Raw genomic sequence first — 18,959 nt, forward strand, 5'->3', positions numbered from 1 at the left:
CACGTCACAGCGAGGGTGTAATTGACCACAGTCCATTCATCATCAGCGTAATGCTGCACACAACCTGCAAATCTGCCCCAAGTTGCCCATTATTTACCCAATTAATTGCACACAGCGCAGGTGCTGCTCACCAGCGTTTGCTCCTCCACTTCTGAACGTACACGTGCAGCCCTTGTTTCTGTGAGGGGTGGAGGGAAGGTGGGGACAGTGAAGGGCGGAGGGGTGGAGAGGTGGAATGGGCCGGGTCAGTCTGGGCCGAGGGGTGTGGTTGGGTATAAACCAGGGGACAGTGGGTTTTCTGGGTGTCCTGTTTTGAAAACTCTCTGTCCTGGCATCCTGTGTCCCTCTACTCTCTTTTTTCTCTCTTTTTCCCTTTTTCTCCTCCTTCCACTCGCTCTCCCTCCAGAGTGGGACTCTCCTCTTCCTCGACAGGCTCCTGTCAGGTCTGCAGCATCCGTCTTTTGGGAGCTCCGTTAGAAGCCTGAAACCATGCTGACGTTTTTGGCGCTGGCGTCGGTCGTCCTCCTGGGAATAGGTAAAGAAGAAAAAAAAGACTAAATAAATATTTAATCTTTGTTTAGTTGTATTTTGAGGAGGTTTTATAGAAACCTCCTTTTCCACTGCTGAGAAGTTAAAGGCTCACTTTTCTTCTGTTTTCCCAATGAACTGATCTTTCACTGGAAGTACAAGCGTTTGTATTTATCTTATAGATTTCAAGGCGAATACGAATGACATTTGATTGAGTAACACGTACCTGTTACTGAATTAATATCTTGATTGTAGGTTTATTGTTTTTTTGTCGCGATTGAGTCGTGGTTTGGTCCATAAGAAAATGTGGGTTACTATTTCCAAACGTCTCAAATGTCTTGGTTTGTTTACAACAGTTTTGGGTCGAGTACATTCACATTTAAGTCAAGGTTTAGCTGTTGTCAAAATATTTTGTAATTGATGCCTATTATTGAATGAGCTGTTGCAGCCTTGACTGATTCTATCACAAGTAGAGAATGTACTTCCTCTCCAGGTGCATGATGGTACCAAGTGAAACACCAACATTTTGACTTTTTAAGTGAAGGTTGGCAGAGTTTCCTCTTTGTCGTCCCCCCCGCCCCTCCCTCCTCTCTCTCCTTCCCTGGCAGATATGTGAAGGTTTTGTCAGAATTTTAATTAAAAATGTCAAGTGTGATTTCATTGACACATATTGCAGGGGGCGGGCTGCACTCATGCCAGAGATGCTCGCAGTGAAAGGTTTTTAAAGGGCAAAAGAAAAACCCACGAAGAACACGTAGAAGCGCGGCTGTTAATAAGCTCAGAAACGCTGTGATCTGCTCACATGTGACACCCAACAATAGGAGGATGAAGCCGATGTCGGCTCCCAGAACGCAGTTTCTGGGGAAGCAAAATATTGAAGTTGCGGCTTAAACCAAATTAACATCAATCAGTTATATATTTTTTTTATGAGCCAACATGATCCGTATTTATGTGTAAATGTTTGAATTCATGTGTGTGAATCAATGGAGGCTCTGACAAATGTGCCGTTTTGTTATCCATGTGAAATCTTAATGCTTCTGCTTGTTGGATGATGTCTAAACAGAGTCTTTTTGTTTTTGCACCAAAGTCATGTTGAACTTTTCTCAGTCCTCTGCCAGCGCCAGATTGGCATTTGTGAGTTAATTACATCCACTTGATTTGTGTGTGTGTGTCCCAGTGCCCGAGCAGTCCCAGGCCATAGTGATTTACACCGGCTGGGAGCGCCACGCCCTGGTGGGCGCCGACATCCGGCTGTCATGTTCCTTCTTTTCCTGGCGCTGGACATCGGAGGATGTCACCTTCTCCTGGACGTACAGGCCTGATGGCTCCCGGGACAGCATTTCTGTAATATACACACACACACACACACACTTAACACACACTATGTGACAGCTTCACAAACCGCCGAGCATGTTGACACAGCACAAATGAATTAGGCGCTTAATCACGCAACCTGTTGAGAAATCAGTATACCTCCTTCAGTGAGTCAAACATTTCGTGGATAATAATGATTTATATCCACATTAAGCTGCACTTAATTAAATTGTCATAAAAAAAAAATTGACATCAGGTGTTAACTTAATAACCAGAGACAAAGATGAGAGAGAGAGAAAAAAGAGGGGGGTGGAGGTTAGTCGGTGAAGGGTTTGATTAAAAACAGGACACAGGCCTATCAAGGTTAAAAATGACCAACTGACACCTAGTTTTTAACTTTTACATTTTACAATATCGGCTTTAAGCTGAATTAAATTAAACCGGAAAAAAACCGATGTGATGTGATCGGCACAGACTGACATTTCCGCGGATGCCTCACACTCTAAAAGTGATCGTTTAAATTGATTTCAAAGCCTTTCGTGTCACCTTTAATGCAACACACAACAAGATGGAGATGCCGCAGCGTGACCACAGCACATAACGCTCCTCTATTGCTTGCTTATGTTTGGAGAGATGGATTCTTGCTGCATTTCTGTTTAAAAACCATGTCCCAAATGTGGACGTCGTTACCAGAGCAGCTCATGTAGACAAGTTGATGTCTGGAAAGGAGTCACACAAGGCTGACAGCGTGGACATTCTGCCTGAAAACATCTTATCCGATTTACTTGAACACGGAGCTCAGTCCACATTTCTCCAGACTGAAACTATAAACTATAAAAAGCATCTTTAAAATGTTGTCTGCTAGTATCAGCAGCATTTCCAGGCACATCAAGCAGCTGTTTTGGTGAAAGTGTCTGTGATGGAGCCACTGTACACCACCTGCTCAGCACACGGACAGTTATTGACTCACTGGTTCACACAGTGAAGCATTTAGCAGCTGGCGAGTGAGATATTCAGCACGATTCACAGAGTAGAGATGCGCGGCGGAGGGAGCGTCCCCGCGATTCCATCCCCACCTTAAATGAAATTCTAATGTGTGCTCATTGGGCATTTTCAGAGAGCCACAAATATTTAAGAGGGCGACACAAAAAACCCTTCTTTTGACCCGACAACAATGGCTTTGTCTGTGACCAAAAGACGTTTTTGTTTGCACCGTCTCCGCCTCTGTCGCGCAACAAAGACGAGGAGTTGTGCACTGACTGTGTCACATGCTGTTATTGTTCACACGTCGCGTCAATTTGGCATCAGTTGCTTTCTTGGTTTGTGCAGATCCAAGAAAGGGGCCAGTGTGTGGGTTTTAGTGACATCTAGAGGTGATGTTGCATATCGCAACGAACTGAATACATCAGTTAGCTCACTTAACCCCCCCCCCCATTAAAGTCTTTATGAGAAACAATAGCGGTCTACAGTAAAAACATGTCCATTTTGGGCTCCTGTACAAACATGACGGGACAACGCGGTGTGGACTCTGTAAACGAGGACCCGTCTTTTTCAAGTGTTTCTTGATCCCGGTCTAATGTCAGTGTATATTTTCACTGCTCTTATATAATCATTGCATTTGGTAGCTTTGTAAACTGTGAAACACTATAGTGCACCGTCTACTGGTCAACATGTGTAACTGCAGGGGACAAAGAACACTTTAGGCTACTTTCAGACAACTAACTCGATTTCCTTTCATTGAGACTAAACTAATTTCATTTCATTTGTTCAGATTCTTGGTCGTTGTCAGGCAGTGAGATAAAAAAAAAAACAATATAATAAAAGTAAAAATTCAAAATATTATTTTGTCAAGTCACAAAATGGTTTTTTCCAAATTTCACAAATTGAATCGTATTTTAAACTTTTTTTTATATAGTTGGTGAAAATGAAAGTTTTTTTCATCACATGCCTAGGTTGTAGTGAAAAAATGATGTAAGACACTCTACATTGCATTATAGCCCCATTTTTTACGGGTTAATATCAGGGTGTTGGTAATATTGCCTTTGTTCGTAAAAGTTGTCTGCACTGAAGTCCAGAGAGTCTCCGGAGATTGTCCCACATGAGAGAACTCAAATGTCCTTAAGAGGACATTATCTCTGGATAGCGTTTGAGTCAGCTCATGTGAGAACACAGCGGGGGAAACTCTCCTCCGTCGATTCTCCTGCTGTTGTGAACAAAACTCACCCCAACAATCCCCTGTTGTGTTGGTCAAACTCCGGGAGAATCTCTGGACACAATTCTGCAAACGTTGTCCGCAGTTCAAGTCTGAAAACTCCAAACCTAGATAATGTCTTGAATTCCTAAACGACTACATTGCTCTTTCAGATAATAATGATTTGAATCTAACACACACACACACACACACATGCTGATTTGAACCTATTTTAAATCAGACACGTTCTCTCCTAATCTTCTCACTCCACTTGTAGCCTCACCTATTTCCTGCTCTTTAATTTCACCCCCTCTGCTCTTATCATCCTGTCATCCCTTTAATCTCTCCATCCTGACTGTTCACCCCCCCCCCCTGATCTCCACCATCTCTGTCCCTCCCCTCGTTCCTCATTATCTCCTCCCCTCACCTTCTTAGCCTTCATCCATCTCCCGCAGTGCCATCACTTTGAAACTTGATTTCACTTCTCTTAGTTATTTATTTCTTTATTTCTTTACGGCACTTCACTCCTGCCACTCATTTCTCCATCAATATCATGAACCTGTTTTCACAGTGCATTTGTCCTTCTTCTTTTTTTTTTTTTTTTTTTTAAAAAACCGTCAAAAAATCGCACTTTAAAACACATTTCGCCTAAAAAAAAATCTATTACAGTTTGAAAACTGTGGCTCTAGACATTTCATAGTCTATCTAAACACAATATATTGAAATAAAACACAACCAGCTCAGATCTTCAGAGTCATTGTGTCTGTTAACCTCTAGTTTTGAATTTCTGGCCTTTGACTTTACTGCTTGAGCGTCGAAAGGCTGCTGTTTTACAGAAAAACGAATCTAGTGCCGTACGCTATCGCCCGCTGACCAAAAGGCTTACTGCCACCGTTTGTAATAAGCTGCTAAACACAATGGATCAATATCCTGTTAAAAGTGTCAGAAAAGTTCCCCTCAGGAGTTGGATGAGAGCAAAATAGAGTTAAAAAGTAAATGTTGGCCTTCCAAAGTTAATATAAGCTGGGGTGGGGGGCGACGCGGCCCCCTTTTATGGAGTCATGAGTGCGACGCAGTGTAATATCCACGTTGTTAATCACGGTCGTCTTGTAGGGTTATAATCTGCACTCTGCCTGTGTTGTGATTGACAGCAGACCACAGTGATTGACACTGCACGGCGACCCAGCTCTGATGTTTTCCTCTCATGTAGCACAACGTTTCCGATGTGACCCATGACCCTGGAAGAGAGTAAAAAAAAAAAAAGGGATGGATTCAGATATGGGCACATTGGTTTTAGGCCTCGTTCGTATAGTGTACGTGTACACTATCCATGATCACATGACTCGCTTTTCAACCTGTGCAATGTTAAAACAAGGGCGCAATCCAGTTTTAAGCCTCACAAGCGAAATATCCGCTCACTTTTGAAAGACAGTGTAAGCAGGTCCTATAGGTCAGATGTTGAGCTTCAAGACCTGCAGTGTAGCTCCACCCCCTTCCTCTCCAGCTCTTCTTTGAAAAAAAACAAAACAAACCAAGATGGCGCTGGCTCAATCTCCAAAGTTTAGGCTTCAAAGCAGCCGTTTCCCAAACAGCGTCCCTCCTTAGGAGCATTAACGGTAATCGTATCCTATCAATTCCCAAAAACAGAACAATTTTGATTTTTAAAGGGATTAAACAAACATATATACAACAAACGTAATGTTACACATAAAACCTCTAAGGTTTGACACCCAGTCATTCACAAATGTGTTTCAAATGTGATTTAACGGTCAAACAAAAACCCTGCTGTCTCCAGATCTTCCATTACACCGGTGGTGTTGCCTATGTCGACAACAAGGGCCCGTTCAGGGACCGGGTGGAGTTCGTGGGGAACCCCGGCCGCCGCGATGGTTCCATCCTGATCAAGAACCTGGACTTCAACGACAACGGCACCTTCACCTGCGACGCCAAGAACCCCCCTGACATAGTGGGTCGGCCCTCCAGCGTTCGCCTGCTGGTTTTTGAGAAAGGTGATGTAGAATAAGGGAGCACGGTTCCTCGGTGAAGTCAGACTCCCACTGTTAGCACTATCCTACATCTGTGTCGGCCTATTAGTTCTCCACTGAGCCCATATGGTACATTCTGGTGACGCCAACTGTTCTCAGTCGTTGCGAACGGTCGTTCCAAACTCTTAAATGCAGCTCAGTTGGCTCTGTGCATCAGCATAAAGCGAGCGCCGCCGTTACACCAATCGCTGCGTGGCCTCGTTGAGAATTCCTATCATTTCCTGTTGAATGAAATCAATTACAATGTTATCTCTTCCTCTGTTCCAGATTGCAATCACCACCTCCCTCTCCCCCCTCTCCTCTCATTTCTCTCCTCTTTCCCCTTTTGCCTCATTGTCTACCACCTCGTCCCATCCCCCACCTCCTCCTTACCTTTGCTCTCATCTTTCCTCTCCTTATCTCGCTCTCTTCATCTCCTTCTCCGACTCTACAGCACTTGAGTCCTTTATATAATTTACTTTCCTTTTCTGGTCGTCTCTTGTTTGCTCTTCTTCCAGCTTTGTCTGGGTTTTTTTTCCCCCCACTCAGCTAAGGATGGACAATAATGTCAGGTAGAAAAAAATAAACCACATCTTAATGCGAGTAGCCAGACTGAAAAGTTCTTCTTCGACTTCTCCATCCGTCTTATACCAAAAATCTACGTCAGCTTTGAGAAAAGCTGCACATTATACATCTAAACGTGCCGTTTGATGGGCGACAGTATGATATATTGTTTTTAGTAGACATTTGGTAAAAAAAACTGCAGAAGAAAATGTAGGTTGCTACGGCAACCCATGCAAAGGATGTGCACCAATCAGCGGGCAAGTTTTTCAAATATTGCAATGTCTTAAATGTCTTCAGTGTTTCCTCCTGATACCAACCAGGAAATCTATATATAGTGAACAGCCTCTAGGGGGCAACTCTGCTGGTTGCATAAAGTCCATTTGAATGGAAGTCTATGGGAAACTGAGCCAAGTTCCCACTAGATTTATAACGGATCCTTTTTCCTGACATTTCGGATTCTGGTGATGAATTGTGATGATAGAGGTTTTTAAATTGGGAGTTCAGATTCTCAGAGGTGCCGGTTGCCCCCACTGTCCTCTTCTCTGACCCTGCTGTTACTTTTTACCCTCTGCTCGTCCTCCTGCCACACTCATGCTGTCCTCTCTCCCGTCCACAGTGCCAATCCAGGCTGGCGTGATCACAGGAGCCATCATCGGGTCGGTGCTGGGCCTGCTGGTGCTCATCGTGGTCATCTACTACCTGATGAGGTTCCTGGTGGCGCGTCGTGTCTTCAGCCTCAGTGTCAGGTCAGTGGCCGGCCTGTGGCCAGTGGCGGCGCTCTGCCAGTCGGGTCTGTGCCAGGGACTGGAGCTGAGGCCGGAGCCCATCCCTGGCACGGAGACCTGTGTGGCCAAGACGGCATAGCTGCAGTACCATGATTTGATCTGGTTTGAAATTAGTCGGCTGGAAGGAGACGGATAATGATCTCCCATTTTAGGTTTAATCTCACTTTAATCTAAAAAAAAAAATTACTGCATTGCTGCAAAGCACGATGATTAGAAATGATGAAGAGAGGGAGTCTGAGTGGATAATCCACTCGATCATGGAGACGTCGGATCCATCATCCTGCTCTTACCTCTCCAATCTTATGAGACGGTAACGCATCTAGCGCCAGGGGGCTGTGTTTGAGACAGAGCCAGTAGATTGAGTTGATGTTCTCTTTATGATGGCTGCCAGGCAATGCTGCCCTGTGACCACTGGAGGGAGAGATGGATTCGACATTCTGACATTGTCTTTTTCTTTTGTCCCCTCCAGCAAACATGGCAAGAAAAAGAAAGAGGGATCACAGCAGAGACAGGCAAGTTTCCCTCTTCTTCCTCCTCCTCCTCCTCCTCCTCCTCCCTCCTCCCTCCTTCCCTCACGCACTCCATGACATATTGCTCACAACCACTCGATGACACCGAATGCCGCAGCTTTGATTGTAGTCACATTCAGGTGCGGCGCAGTGAGATCACGTCCTCGTGGCGAGATTACGTGCAGCGCGCTCCGGAAACTTAGTGCGTGTGTGTGTGTGAAAAAGGGAAATTTCATCTATTCCTTTGTCGCACTAGCACACGTCCGACATGGCGGTGCATCACGCCACAGTTCCATAATCGCATTCCTGTCCAGGCACCTCCAATATGTCCGCGCGCTTCCTCCTCGCAGCGATCCACCGACAACAATAAAACATGTCATTCAACACTCTGCCCGGCAAACTCTAATAGCTGATTCCAAGCTGTTAAGAATTCCGGTGCCGTCTCAGCGTTAGACGTACGTCTCCTCCTCTCTCTCCCTCTCTCCCTCTCTCTCACATGAGGTTCTCATTCCTCCTTCAGCCTCCTCGGGGAGGCCAAACAGCACGGTGCGAGTAAACAGCCACAGGGAGAGAAAAAAAATCAAACCAGCCACTGTGAAATGGCCGAGGCCAGGTCACAGCACTAATGCTATTGCTGTATTGAATGGAAGTGTGATTTGCTCGCAGTAGGGAAAATGGATAGAAGCTGCTGATTTCGCTCCCTGGGAGTCAACAGAAAATCACTGGGCCTATTACAGTACAGGCCGTTATCAGTGTTATTTTACGCCCGTTGCATGCCGAGGATTTTGGGTTAATTTTCTTTTCTTCTCCTCTTTTCCTCGCGGGAGTGCGATAGCCTCAAGTGCCGGATTAATCAGACATTTTGGTGGCGTGTTTTCTTTTGTGAATACGAGGCATGAGGGCGAGTCATGTTTGATTACTCTGTGGTAATGTGGGGGCTGGATGGTTTGCGGGGGTGTGTTGTAATGGACTGTTCACTTTGCATACTGATAAAAAAACAAGAAATAAAGGGGAAGTCACTGGATTTCATCTGAATTCAGAGTGTTTTTCTCGCTCAGAATTCACTGCTGCAAGAAATCAAATTGTGACGATGAGCAGGGAACAATATCAAAGGTGTGACTTTTAGCTGCAGGTGTGAGCTAATGTAAAGATGAAGCTGCTGCACTTTTTCCAAAAATCAAGTCTGAAGGAATGTTACTTGACGTTCTCTTCCCTTGAAGATATTCCGATATTCCAACGTTTTAAAAAAATTCACCGATTTAGCTCTTACTCTGCCGTCTTTTGCTCACAGTGCCCTCTGCTGGACCACGCTGTAATTACTTGAGATGGTCTGATGCGCTTTTAAGCAGTTTATTTTTAATTCAAACCAACAGATGTCGTATTTGGGCATCCGGCGACACCGGCGAGGGCCAAACCGCATTTCTAGCTCAAACGCGCTCGCTCTCGTTTCCCCGGAGCCTCTGCTCCCGCCTCTGTCTTCTTCTTCTTCTTCGCCTTTCTACCGCCGTTTGATTGTCAGGTTGACTCTTGAGTCGCAGTCTGCCGCTCTCGAGTGCCTGTGGCGGATGACAGTGCATATATGAATAAATAAGTTGCCGCCAAAAGGACACAGAGATATTTGACAACATTGTCATTTACAGTTACTCTCCTGCAAGTCTTGAAAAATAAACTGCAAAAAAAAAAAAGATGCAGCTTTTTCATCGGAGCTCCTGCGTTTTCTTTCTTTCCCTCAGATGTGATTCCTTCTCTTGTAGCTAAACGCCACACACACGGAACCCACGGGACCTGATAGTGCGCTCACAAGTGGTTGTTTGATCAAATAGCCCTTATTAGGAGACTCTGCTGACACAACACAATCTCGCATCAGGCTCAACTCGCCATCTTCTACTTTGTGTTTGCTCGGCGTGCACTGCAAATCTCCGTTATAGGCTCATGGGGTGAGGGAGGGAGGGAGGGAGTGAGTGAATGAGTGGGTGAGACAGAGAGACAAAGGGACCCCATGGTGTGTGCAACTCCCCATTAGGTGGAGTTGTCGGAGAGGAGTTTACCCCGCAGCCACACGCCGCTCACAGGATTGAACACACACACACACACACACACACACACACACACACTGTAGTGGAATGATAATTGACTGCACTCTGTATTGATCTGCACACACACACACACACACACACACACACACAACCCTCCCATCCCTCTTTCTATTCCCCCAATCACCCGCCTTTCACTTCACTCCCTCCCTGATTCACATTCTTTTTATCCCTCCCTCCCTCCCTCCCTTCACTCACTCACCCCTCCCCCCCCGCCTCACTTCATACCTTTTGACTTTCCTCACTGACCATGACAAGCATCTGTCAGTAGTTTCCCCTCCCTCCTCTTCCCGTCTCACTTCCCCTCTTGCTCCGTCGAATTGCCCCTCCCACACCTTCTCATCATCATCATCATCATCTTCACCAACAACCACCACCACCACCACCGCCTCGCTCCCACTCCCTCTCCCAGTTTCTCTCCCCTGCCTCCTCAGGTCTTGTGGGTTCCCGATGAGTTTGGTTCCAGACAGAAAATCACTACCTCTCACTCTTCATCTGCTTCCCAATCTCCCCTCCTCACCTGTCACCGTCTCATTTCCGTATGCAGCAGGGGGACGCAGACACCTCAAACACCCTCCCACCTCCCACCATTCCCTCCCTGTTTTGCCACTGCGCCCACATTTCCTTTGAAGTATGTGTGTGTGCGTGCATGTGTGTGTGTGTGTGTGTGTGTGTGTGTGTGTGTGCAGCTCCTGTAACAAGGGTGGATCTGCATTCTGCCTGAGCCGGGCTGGAATGTGTTTACGAGGCATCCTCGTCGTTAGTGTGGGAGCTCGGCAATGCATTGCGGTGCAAACTGAGACCTACCGTGGGATGCATAATGGTAAACAATACAGTGATCTATGAGGGAATGTATGCAAGTATGATGGAAGGTAATGACACCGGATGGGCTGTGCAGTGGAGCCAGAGTGTGGCTGTAATGGGTGTCTGCCCCTGCTGCTGTCTGAGCAGGAGAGTGTGCTGCTTCATAATTAAAGATGAAACATTTTCTAATGCAATCAGTGGGGAGTTATTAGTTTAAGCTTCAGTGAGTAGAAGAAGCCTCCAGTGTGCTTTCTGCTGCCGGCTAACCTTATGTATTAAAGGCATAGTTTGGCTGTTTTTTTTTCCTTTTTGAAGTGTAGCTGTGTGAGGTATGAACACATTATCAACACTGACTCCGCAGAGCACAAAAGCCATTTCCGTGAATCAGCCGGGGACTTGGACACTTCCTCTCACTGAGGGGAGACAGACTTTAGCCGCTTAACCAAACGCTCACCTAATCAAACCTTTGACAAACGGGTTATCTTGTAACTTCAGAGTTTGACACAAGTGACACAAACTTACCAAATTAGGCAGTAGCTCGTGTGTTTACCCACAAGTTAAAGATACACATTATCTCTATGGAAAGGCTGTCTCACGGTGAGATACAGTGTTATCATAGGCTTTAGCATTTTATTAGACGAGCCTTTTTGTTGAGATATACGTGTCTTAGGAGAATATAATCAACATTTGTGACTAGAGGAAGGTGTCAGTGTTGATAATGTGTTTAATCAAATAAACCTAAGCTTTCCCTCAGTCAGTTTCATCCACTTCACATCCTCTAACCTGTTGGAAGTGCATTCAAAATATGCATCTCACCGTTGTGAGAACTCCATCAGAGCATAATCACGCACTTGTGGTACTTCAGTAGGTGAAATCCCAGGTTAATGCACTGGAATGTATTGTAAGGTGAAGACCGTTGCTGCCCTGACTTCACGTCACCTCCTCTGTGTCCAGTCCTTCCTGTTGGAGTCGTCGTGCTCGAGTGAGACCTTAACTTTTCCTTCTTTTCCACCCCCACCCTCACCCACCTCCCCCTCCTTTTACGTAGATTTATTCTTCTTAAAGATGTTTTTAGACTTTGCACAGACAATATCCAGAATGAGTGGGAGTGAATGGATGAATTATGTAAGCGCCTGCTGGATGAATATTTGAAGCTGCATGCTGCTGGCTCACAGCCAGTCAAGTGTCCCTGACCGCAACTCCGACAAAACGCTCTACAACAGATTATTTATCCTGCCGCAAACGTGAAAATGAAAGATTCAACAATCCAAATGAGGTTTGGTTGGTTTTTGCGTGTCGGTGTCAAGTTCTCCCACTGCTGTTGCAATAGAATTTAAATGATTTAAATGTTTTCTTTGCATTTTTCTGAACTGGAAGACGGTCGCTGTAAACGTGCCGTCGATTTCATATTTGTGTAATTTGAAAATGACATTCTTTGAACCGCTCATAAATGTCATTGCTGAGAACCTGTGTAAGAAGTAGTGACACTGGGGAGTAAACTTGATGTGCAACGCCCAATTAACAAGTAACAATGTTGATATTTGATGCACATTGATGATCGTATTAATCACCAATATGGACAACGATATTGTGATGAATCAATTAGCCATTTGGCCAAAAAAAAAAAAGAGTCAAACATGTAGATGTTGCTGTTTATGGAACCCCAAAACGACGAGGTCTTTAATCGTCTTGTTTTGAACGAGCACATAAAATTAAAACAAGGCCGTGTTTGCATTTTTAAATGTAAAATCTGAAAACTTGTTTCCATTGAATCAAAACACTCGACGCGACGATCAGAATAGTTTAGTTAATTCATTTAGTTTATAAGGAGGAAAAGAACAATCGTAGTATAATAATAATAGCGATCAGAATTAAAGCTGAAATGATTAATCGATTAATCGATTTCTAAATTAATCGACAACTATTTTGATATTTCTTTGCTCTGGATAACAAAGAAATCATTAAAAGTCAATCATTTTGGTTTGTGGACGAAACGAGACATTTGAGAACATCATCATTTCCAGGTTTTACAAACACCGATCAACATTTTTTATGGACCAAACGATTAATTGAGAAAATAATCGACAGATTAATCGATTATGAAAAGAATCGTTAGCTGCAGCTCTAATCAGAATCGTGACGAAGGCAGATGTAAGATATGTCCATGTTGATACTTTGTCCCAACTCTAAAACTTGATGTAATGTTAACAAGGTCAAAGTTAAAGATCATTTCAAATATTATCTATCAAAACCAGAGTCTGTGTGTGTGTGTGTGTGTGTGTGTGTGTGTGTGTGTGTGTGTGTGTGTGTATTATTGATCAATTGTCTCTCAGTTGTCACAGGTGTATGGAGCCAGTCTGCCACTGTGTCCCATCCTAACGCATGGTTACCTGTTTTGTCACCCCCTTACAGCTCTGGACACCGCCCCCTCTCACTTGCTACCCCCTCCCCTAAAAGGACTGTCTCTCTACCTCCTCACCCCTCTCTGTCTCTCCGTATGTCTGTCTCTCTCTGTCTCTCTTCTCCCCCTAAATGTGTTTTTTTCTCTCCTCTTCACACAGCTCCCACCCACCGTGCTAACCCCCCCATCTCTCATCCCCTCACCGCTAACCCGCCCATCTCATCCGTCCGTCCCTACCTCGTTGTCCTCTATCTCCCTGACGCTCCTTTCCTCCTGAAGTGACTCTCCTCCCCTGTTCTCCACCCGACCCCCTCTCCCTCCTCCCCCACAGGGCCCCGCGCCTCCCGCTGACCCCTCCAAGGTGAAGGCGTCTGTCTCGGAAAAGAAGAAGCAGGAGTCTCGCAAGGATAAGAAATAGGATACGGGGAGGGGCTGGGGCGGGCTCGCCAGTCGGCTACTCCAGCCCATGCGCCAGGTGGTGGTGTGGGCCCGGCCCAGTGAGCAGCAGAGAACCGTAGTGAGAAAGGCAGAGAGGGTCGGGGGAGGAGGGGAGGAGGGCTCGGGCCGGGTGCTGATGACCATTGATTTGGAGCTGATCCGCAAAAACGGGGAGGAGGGGCCCCGCAGCGAGGCAAGGACGGGGAAGCCCAAAGCGCCCGGCTTCCTGTCCCGCCTCGCCAACCAGCTCACCTTCAATTAATAGACAGGCGGGGGGGAGGGGGAGGAAGCTCTGGAGGATAAGAGAGTGGGAAGTCTACCGAGGAGTCCAACCACAAGCCTACTTTACAGCCACCACAATGGCAGTCCCTGAATAAACGAGTCAAATCATATCTGCTCCTGTCTCGCGCCATGCAGCCGCGATGTCGTGATAATCTCTTACACCAGCCGCCACGTGCGGTACTTTTGTCAGGTCATAAGATATGCCAGTCGAGGCAAGGCCCTCTGAGATGGTTGGGTTTGATAGCAGAACCTAAAAAAAGCTGCTCCTTGGCTTTTGCCTCTTTGTGGTTCCTCTCATTGTGATCCTATCCTCTGAAACAGCTTCCTCCAAGTGTGTCCGATACGCATCACAGGTCCCCAGCTGCAGGGACAAGCCAATTTACTTTTTTTCTCCCTTCTTCTCCTCCTTCCCGAAAGTGACGTTTCAAACTCTACCATTCTCCCCTCACACTTCCTTTTTTTCTCACTCTTCCTCCTCTTCCACTGTGAATTTCCTGACTTTCTTGTTAATTCCAATTACAGAGGTGATTTAAATGCTAACTGCTCTATCCTCTTTCTCTCTCACCTCCCTCCCCTCTGTTCTTCCTTCTCTTTCTCCTGTAGATAAAGGTCTGACTTCTCCATGACTGCCTCCACTCCTCTAGTCTGCTCCCTCCTTTTCTGCCCAGCCTGACGCTACCCCCATTATTTCCCATTATCTCGACTCTTTCAAGACAGCACTGGCTGTAAGAACAGTCCTTTATTAGTGGACGCGGTGTCAAATCTTTTATTTATTTATTTAATTATTATAATTTTTTTTTACAGCATTTGGTCAGAGGCCCTGTATGTATGCGCTCATCGGGCAAACGGTAAAAGTTTTTTTAAGGCCTAACTCTGCACATAACTTCCGTGTGAGGGAGCTGAGAAACGCCTGCGTCGCTCAGAGTCTCCTGAATCTTCCCCTGTCTTCATGTTTACGACAGTGAGTGCACTCTGGACTTCAGATGGAGAAAAACATAGACGGAGAGGGAGGGAGAGGAGAGAGCAGGGGGGGGGGGACACGGGGGGGTAGCAGAGGAGAAATACGATTCCTGCTCTCAGCCGGCATAGATAGAGGTTCAAGCCCTCAAGCCTCCGGGTGATTCAATCCTCTCACATTTGAGCTAATGGAGGTTGTCGCTGTGTCCCTGCCCTGGCTAAAGGCGGCTATTTCTGGCCCTATGAGAGCGTACGAGCTTACTGTAACAGCTGCACATTTTTCAGCCGGCAGGGGGAGGGTGTGAGAGAGGGAGAGAGAGGAGTAGAGCAGGTGATGGGGAGGGGAGGGGAGGGGAGGCTGTCCGCTGTTGACTCGACGGCCGGCGACTGACAACCTGGAATGACGTCATGGCCCCCGGGGGCCGGCGGCTGCTCTCAGGAGTCTGACAAAAGGCTTTACAGGAAGAGGTGCAGCTTCTGTGCTCCCACTTATTTGAGGTCCAGTTAATCCACTCACACGTTTCTCCTTCTCCAGCCCAGAGCTAATTATTTTTGCGCATGCTGGTAACCAGATATCTCTCTCCACATCTCTCTCTCTCTCTCTCTCTCCCCCTCCCCTGCCTCCTCTGCCGTCTTCACTCCTCTCTTATTCACTCCTCATCTCAGCACCCATCTTGGGATTCATCTCCTCCCATTTCGAACCAGTGTTTCGCTCTCTCTCTCTCTCTCTCTCTCTCTCTCTCTCTCTCTCTCTCCCTCTCCGTCCCTTATCTCTTCCTCTTCCTGTCGTCTATAGTGACTCTTACTCTGCATTATTCCCCCCCCCACACACAGAAAAGGTCCATATAAAATCCACCCTTTAAGTCATCTCCTTATCTGACGTCCAGGCCTACAAGCTCCTCGCTCCTCTGTCCTTCCTCCTCCTCCTCCTCCTCCACCACGCCCTTCTTCTTGTCTTACTCAAACTCGACGACAGACATCTGTCTCATCCTCACTTTTGATCATGTGATCGACACATGCCCTCTCTCTTGCCCTTCAAAATGCACCCCCCCCCCCCCCCCCCCCCGCCCAGTCAGCCCTCCTTCCATCGACCCTTTTTACTGTCTTACTTCTGCTGGTTTGAATGCCACAGTGCTCACCTCTGCCCCCAACTGGCAAAGGAAGGAAACACATGAGCATAAAATCCGCCTTTACTTGTCACTGAAGACAGAAACTTATAATCTAGCTAGCTCTTCTCTGGTCGCAAATACCGACGTGTGTTTTATGTATATGTGTGTCTATTTAAAGATTTGATATAAAGCAGTATATCTACCCTAAGTAAAGCCTTGTTTTGTTTTTTTTGTTTGACATGTTAATGTAGGGAAGGGGAAGTGATGTAATTGCAGTTATATTTCTGACCTTGTGTGTTATGGACGGTACTGTGTGGCTGCGTCTTTGGCGCGCGTTGAACTCCGAGGTGAATGGAATTCGTTCGATTGGCCTCAGATTCAGCGCAAAACGTCGCAGGGGAGGGATATAAAAAAAAAAAAAGAAAGAGGGGAGGATGGTGCATGCTGTGGGAGAATGCTTTTGGAGGAAAAGGCTTATCTGGTGTGTTTAGCCAAGCCAGAAATCCATATGTATCACTACAGATAGTCTGCTCTCTCCCCCCCCCCCCGGAGCTTTCTTTTAAAGGTGCTCCTTCCCTGAGCCAAAGATGGATTGCGATCTGCGTGCTTGATATGCAGGGTGGATAGTGTCGACTTGAATGTTCCTTTAAAATTCATAGCAGGAATGGAGGTGCTAAAAAAAACAACCCACATCTTTATAACTGTAGATCTGTTCCACTAGTCGCTGTTTAACTATCCAATCAAACGGATACGTTGGAATGTTTTCTCCTTTGTTGCAGCAAAGCCACACAGACACCTGACATAAGACAGCATTAAAATGCCTTTTAAACTGTTTTTGTTCGTCTGTATTATGACCTGTATTAGCCACAGTTGTAGAATAACATCCCTTTATTTCAAGTGATTGAGCTTCTTGCATTTTTGGTTGTTCTTTTTGTTGTTTTTGTTGGTTTTTTTTTTTTTTACATTTATTTTAATGCTTGTGGTAATTCCAGAGCACTAACAACATTTGATGACTCTGTATAATATGTTGTAAAGAGGACGTAAATAAAAATTTAAAGCCCCCAACCGCAGCTGTTATCAACAGGAGACCAAATAAACCCAGCTGAAAATGTCTGCAGCTGTGTCTCTTTCACTTCCACACCCCCGACCACAGTGCACATCTGTCAGTGACGCACTTTTAAAACAGAGAGATTGTTTCCAAAGTGAGAGATCCACTTTTTGAAATAAGAGAATACTCTGATGGCAGGCAAGAAAAGGAGGACTCATTATAATAGCGCCAGCCTGATTATTATCTGAATACATTTGCATGCATAATAGGAACATTTGAGAGGATGTAATCTGGAGACATTAATGACGACCAGGTGCTTTTGCTTTTTCATACAAAGAGTCCAACGTTAAAAAAAATGGAACTTCATTGGGCACGTTTGCCACGCAACCCGAGCACACCGCGACGATGACCAGCCGCAAAAGAAATACTTAGCCACCGTTTACAACCTTTTCACATTTAAAAAGGGTGACGCGATGAGGTGTCATTTCCAAAGAAAGCTTAATATTTCTGACATAAATTGCAGGAGCAGTTCAGTGAGCATACATAACCTTTCCACAAAATGCTCTACTTCATATTCAGTTACGCTCAACAGTACAAGCGCGAGTCTTTAACTTATGCCCACCAGCCTGCTCGGCTGGATGAATCACCGAGGACCGAGCGCCGCTGTCCGTCCATGGCGGATTTGATGCGGAAGGCAAAGTACAAAAAATACTCAAGTATCCGTCTTGTATAAAGAACATAAAGGGGTTTCTTGAGTAAAAGTACAAGTATGTTACCAGAAAATGTCTTTGGCAGAAGTTGAAGTCACTGTTTTATAATATTTACTTAAGTAAAAGTCTTAAAGTATATGACATTTGCCGTACTTAAGTATGAAAAGGCATTTCCTGATATAAAATGTACTTAAGGTTTAAAAAAGTGAGGATTAAGTAAAGATTGAGCCATGGTGGTTCAGTGGTAGGGCGAGTTGCCTTTCAACTGGAAGGTTGAGAGTTCAATTCCTGGCTCTGCTACTCTATATGTCCTTAAGCAAAGACACTTAACACCATGTTGCAGTGTGTGAATGGTGAAACTGTGTAGTGTGAAAGCAGCTACACATCAAGACGAGGAAAGCTCTATATAAATACAGACCATAATACCAACTCCTCTAATGATTTTATTTGGTAGTAACGAGTAACAAAGAGATTAAGAGGAAATATAGTGGAGTAAAAGTTGCTAGAAATACAAATAACAAAGTACAGATACGTGAATTATGTACTTAAGTACAGTAACAAAGTTTTTGTACTTTGTTACATTACAACACCGCTCAGTATTGTGTGTAGAATTTTATGTTTCCTCTAAAATAAAACAAAAACTCACCTCTGAATGTGACAGATTATTGTGTTTATTATTGTATTGTGTCTTATTGCAAATGTACTGTATTATTATTATTGTAATCATTTCTTATTCCAAACTAAGATCATTCTCGTATCCATGTCTCAGCCTCACGTGCACAACTCTGCATTCACACGTCTGTCACACTGCATTATCAAACATCTTCATTTCACACCTGTATTGCTATTAAAGGATTGTTTTTTCTTTTGTTTCGTTTTTTTTAAATGCAGCTCACACGTGCACCAGTTTTACTTTGTTAGTGTTTGATGCCACGAATAAAAATGGAATAATGAGTGAAAAGTATACTGATAACTCTGACACCTGCCAGGTGTGCGACATGTGCTTAGAAAACTTAGAAAGTGTGAGAATCTTTGCCCATCATTACTTTTCCCTGTGACAAGTGAGTGAGTGTGTGTGTGTGTGTCAATGAAGACAATGAATAGCCTAATAATAGCAGTATTTCCCAAAATGATAAACTGTAATTCCTCAAGGGGAGGTTTTTGTTCCCTGGATTTTCAGCTTCATGTATGTGTAAAATTAT

At 45.1% G+C, this 18,959-nt stretch overlaps 1 protein-coding gene across 3 annotated transcripts; it reads left to right on the top strand.

Moving 5' to 3' along the window:
- The first annotated feature begins 289 nt into the window (after nucleotides 1-289).
- On the top strand, nucleotides 290-17,112 carry mpz (myelin protein zero). 3 transcript variants are annotated; one of them, XM_058634229.1, is made up of 6 exons: nucleotides 290-535; nucleotides 1,706-1,872; nucleotides 5,829-6,042; nucleotides 7,238-7,367; nucleotides 7,876-7,918; nucleotides 13,545-17,112. In XM_058634229.1, the coding sequence occupies exons 1-6, from the start codon at nucleotides 490-492 to the stop codon at nucleotides 13,629-13,631; spliced, it is 687 nt and encodes a 228-aa protein (XP_058490212.1). In that variant the 5' UTR covers nucleotides 290-489; the 3' UTR covers nucleotides 13,632-17,112. The 3 variants fall into 3 exon arrangements, with proteins under 3 accessions (XP_058490212.1, XP_058490227.1, XP_058490217.1); XM_058634244.1 differs by having other exon boundaries at nucleotides 14,537-17,112; XM_058634234.1 differs by having other exon boundaries at nucleotides 13,225-13,635.
- Nucleotides 17,113-18,959: the final 1,847 nt, after the last annotated feature.

The sequence above is a fragment of the Solea solea genome, chromosome 1 (assembly GCF_958295425.1).
Source record: "Solea solea chromosome 1, fSolSol10.1, whole genome shotgun sequence".
NCBI classification, from domain to species: domain Eukaryota; kingdom Metazoa; phylum Chordata; class Actinopteri; order Pleuronectiformes; family Soleidae; genus Solea; species Solea solea.

What these genes read in the sequence shown, in the direction of transcription:
- mpz (XM_058634229.1), top strand. Translation starts at nt 490, where the DNA reads ATGCTGACGTTTTTGGCGCTGGCGTCGGTCGTCCTCCTGGGAATAG. An exon ending in GTCTTCAGCCTCAGTGTCAG is followed by an intron (nt 7,368 to 7,875) that starts GTCAGTGGCCGG and finishes TGTCCCCTCCAG; the next exon opens with CAAACATGGCAAGAAAAAGA. An exon ending in AGGGATCACAGCAGAGACAG is followed by an intron (nt 7,919 to 13,544) that starts GCAAGTTTCCCT and finishes CCTCCCCCACAG; the next exon opens with GGCCCCGCGCCTCCCGCTGA.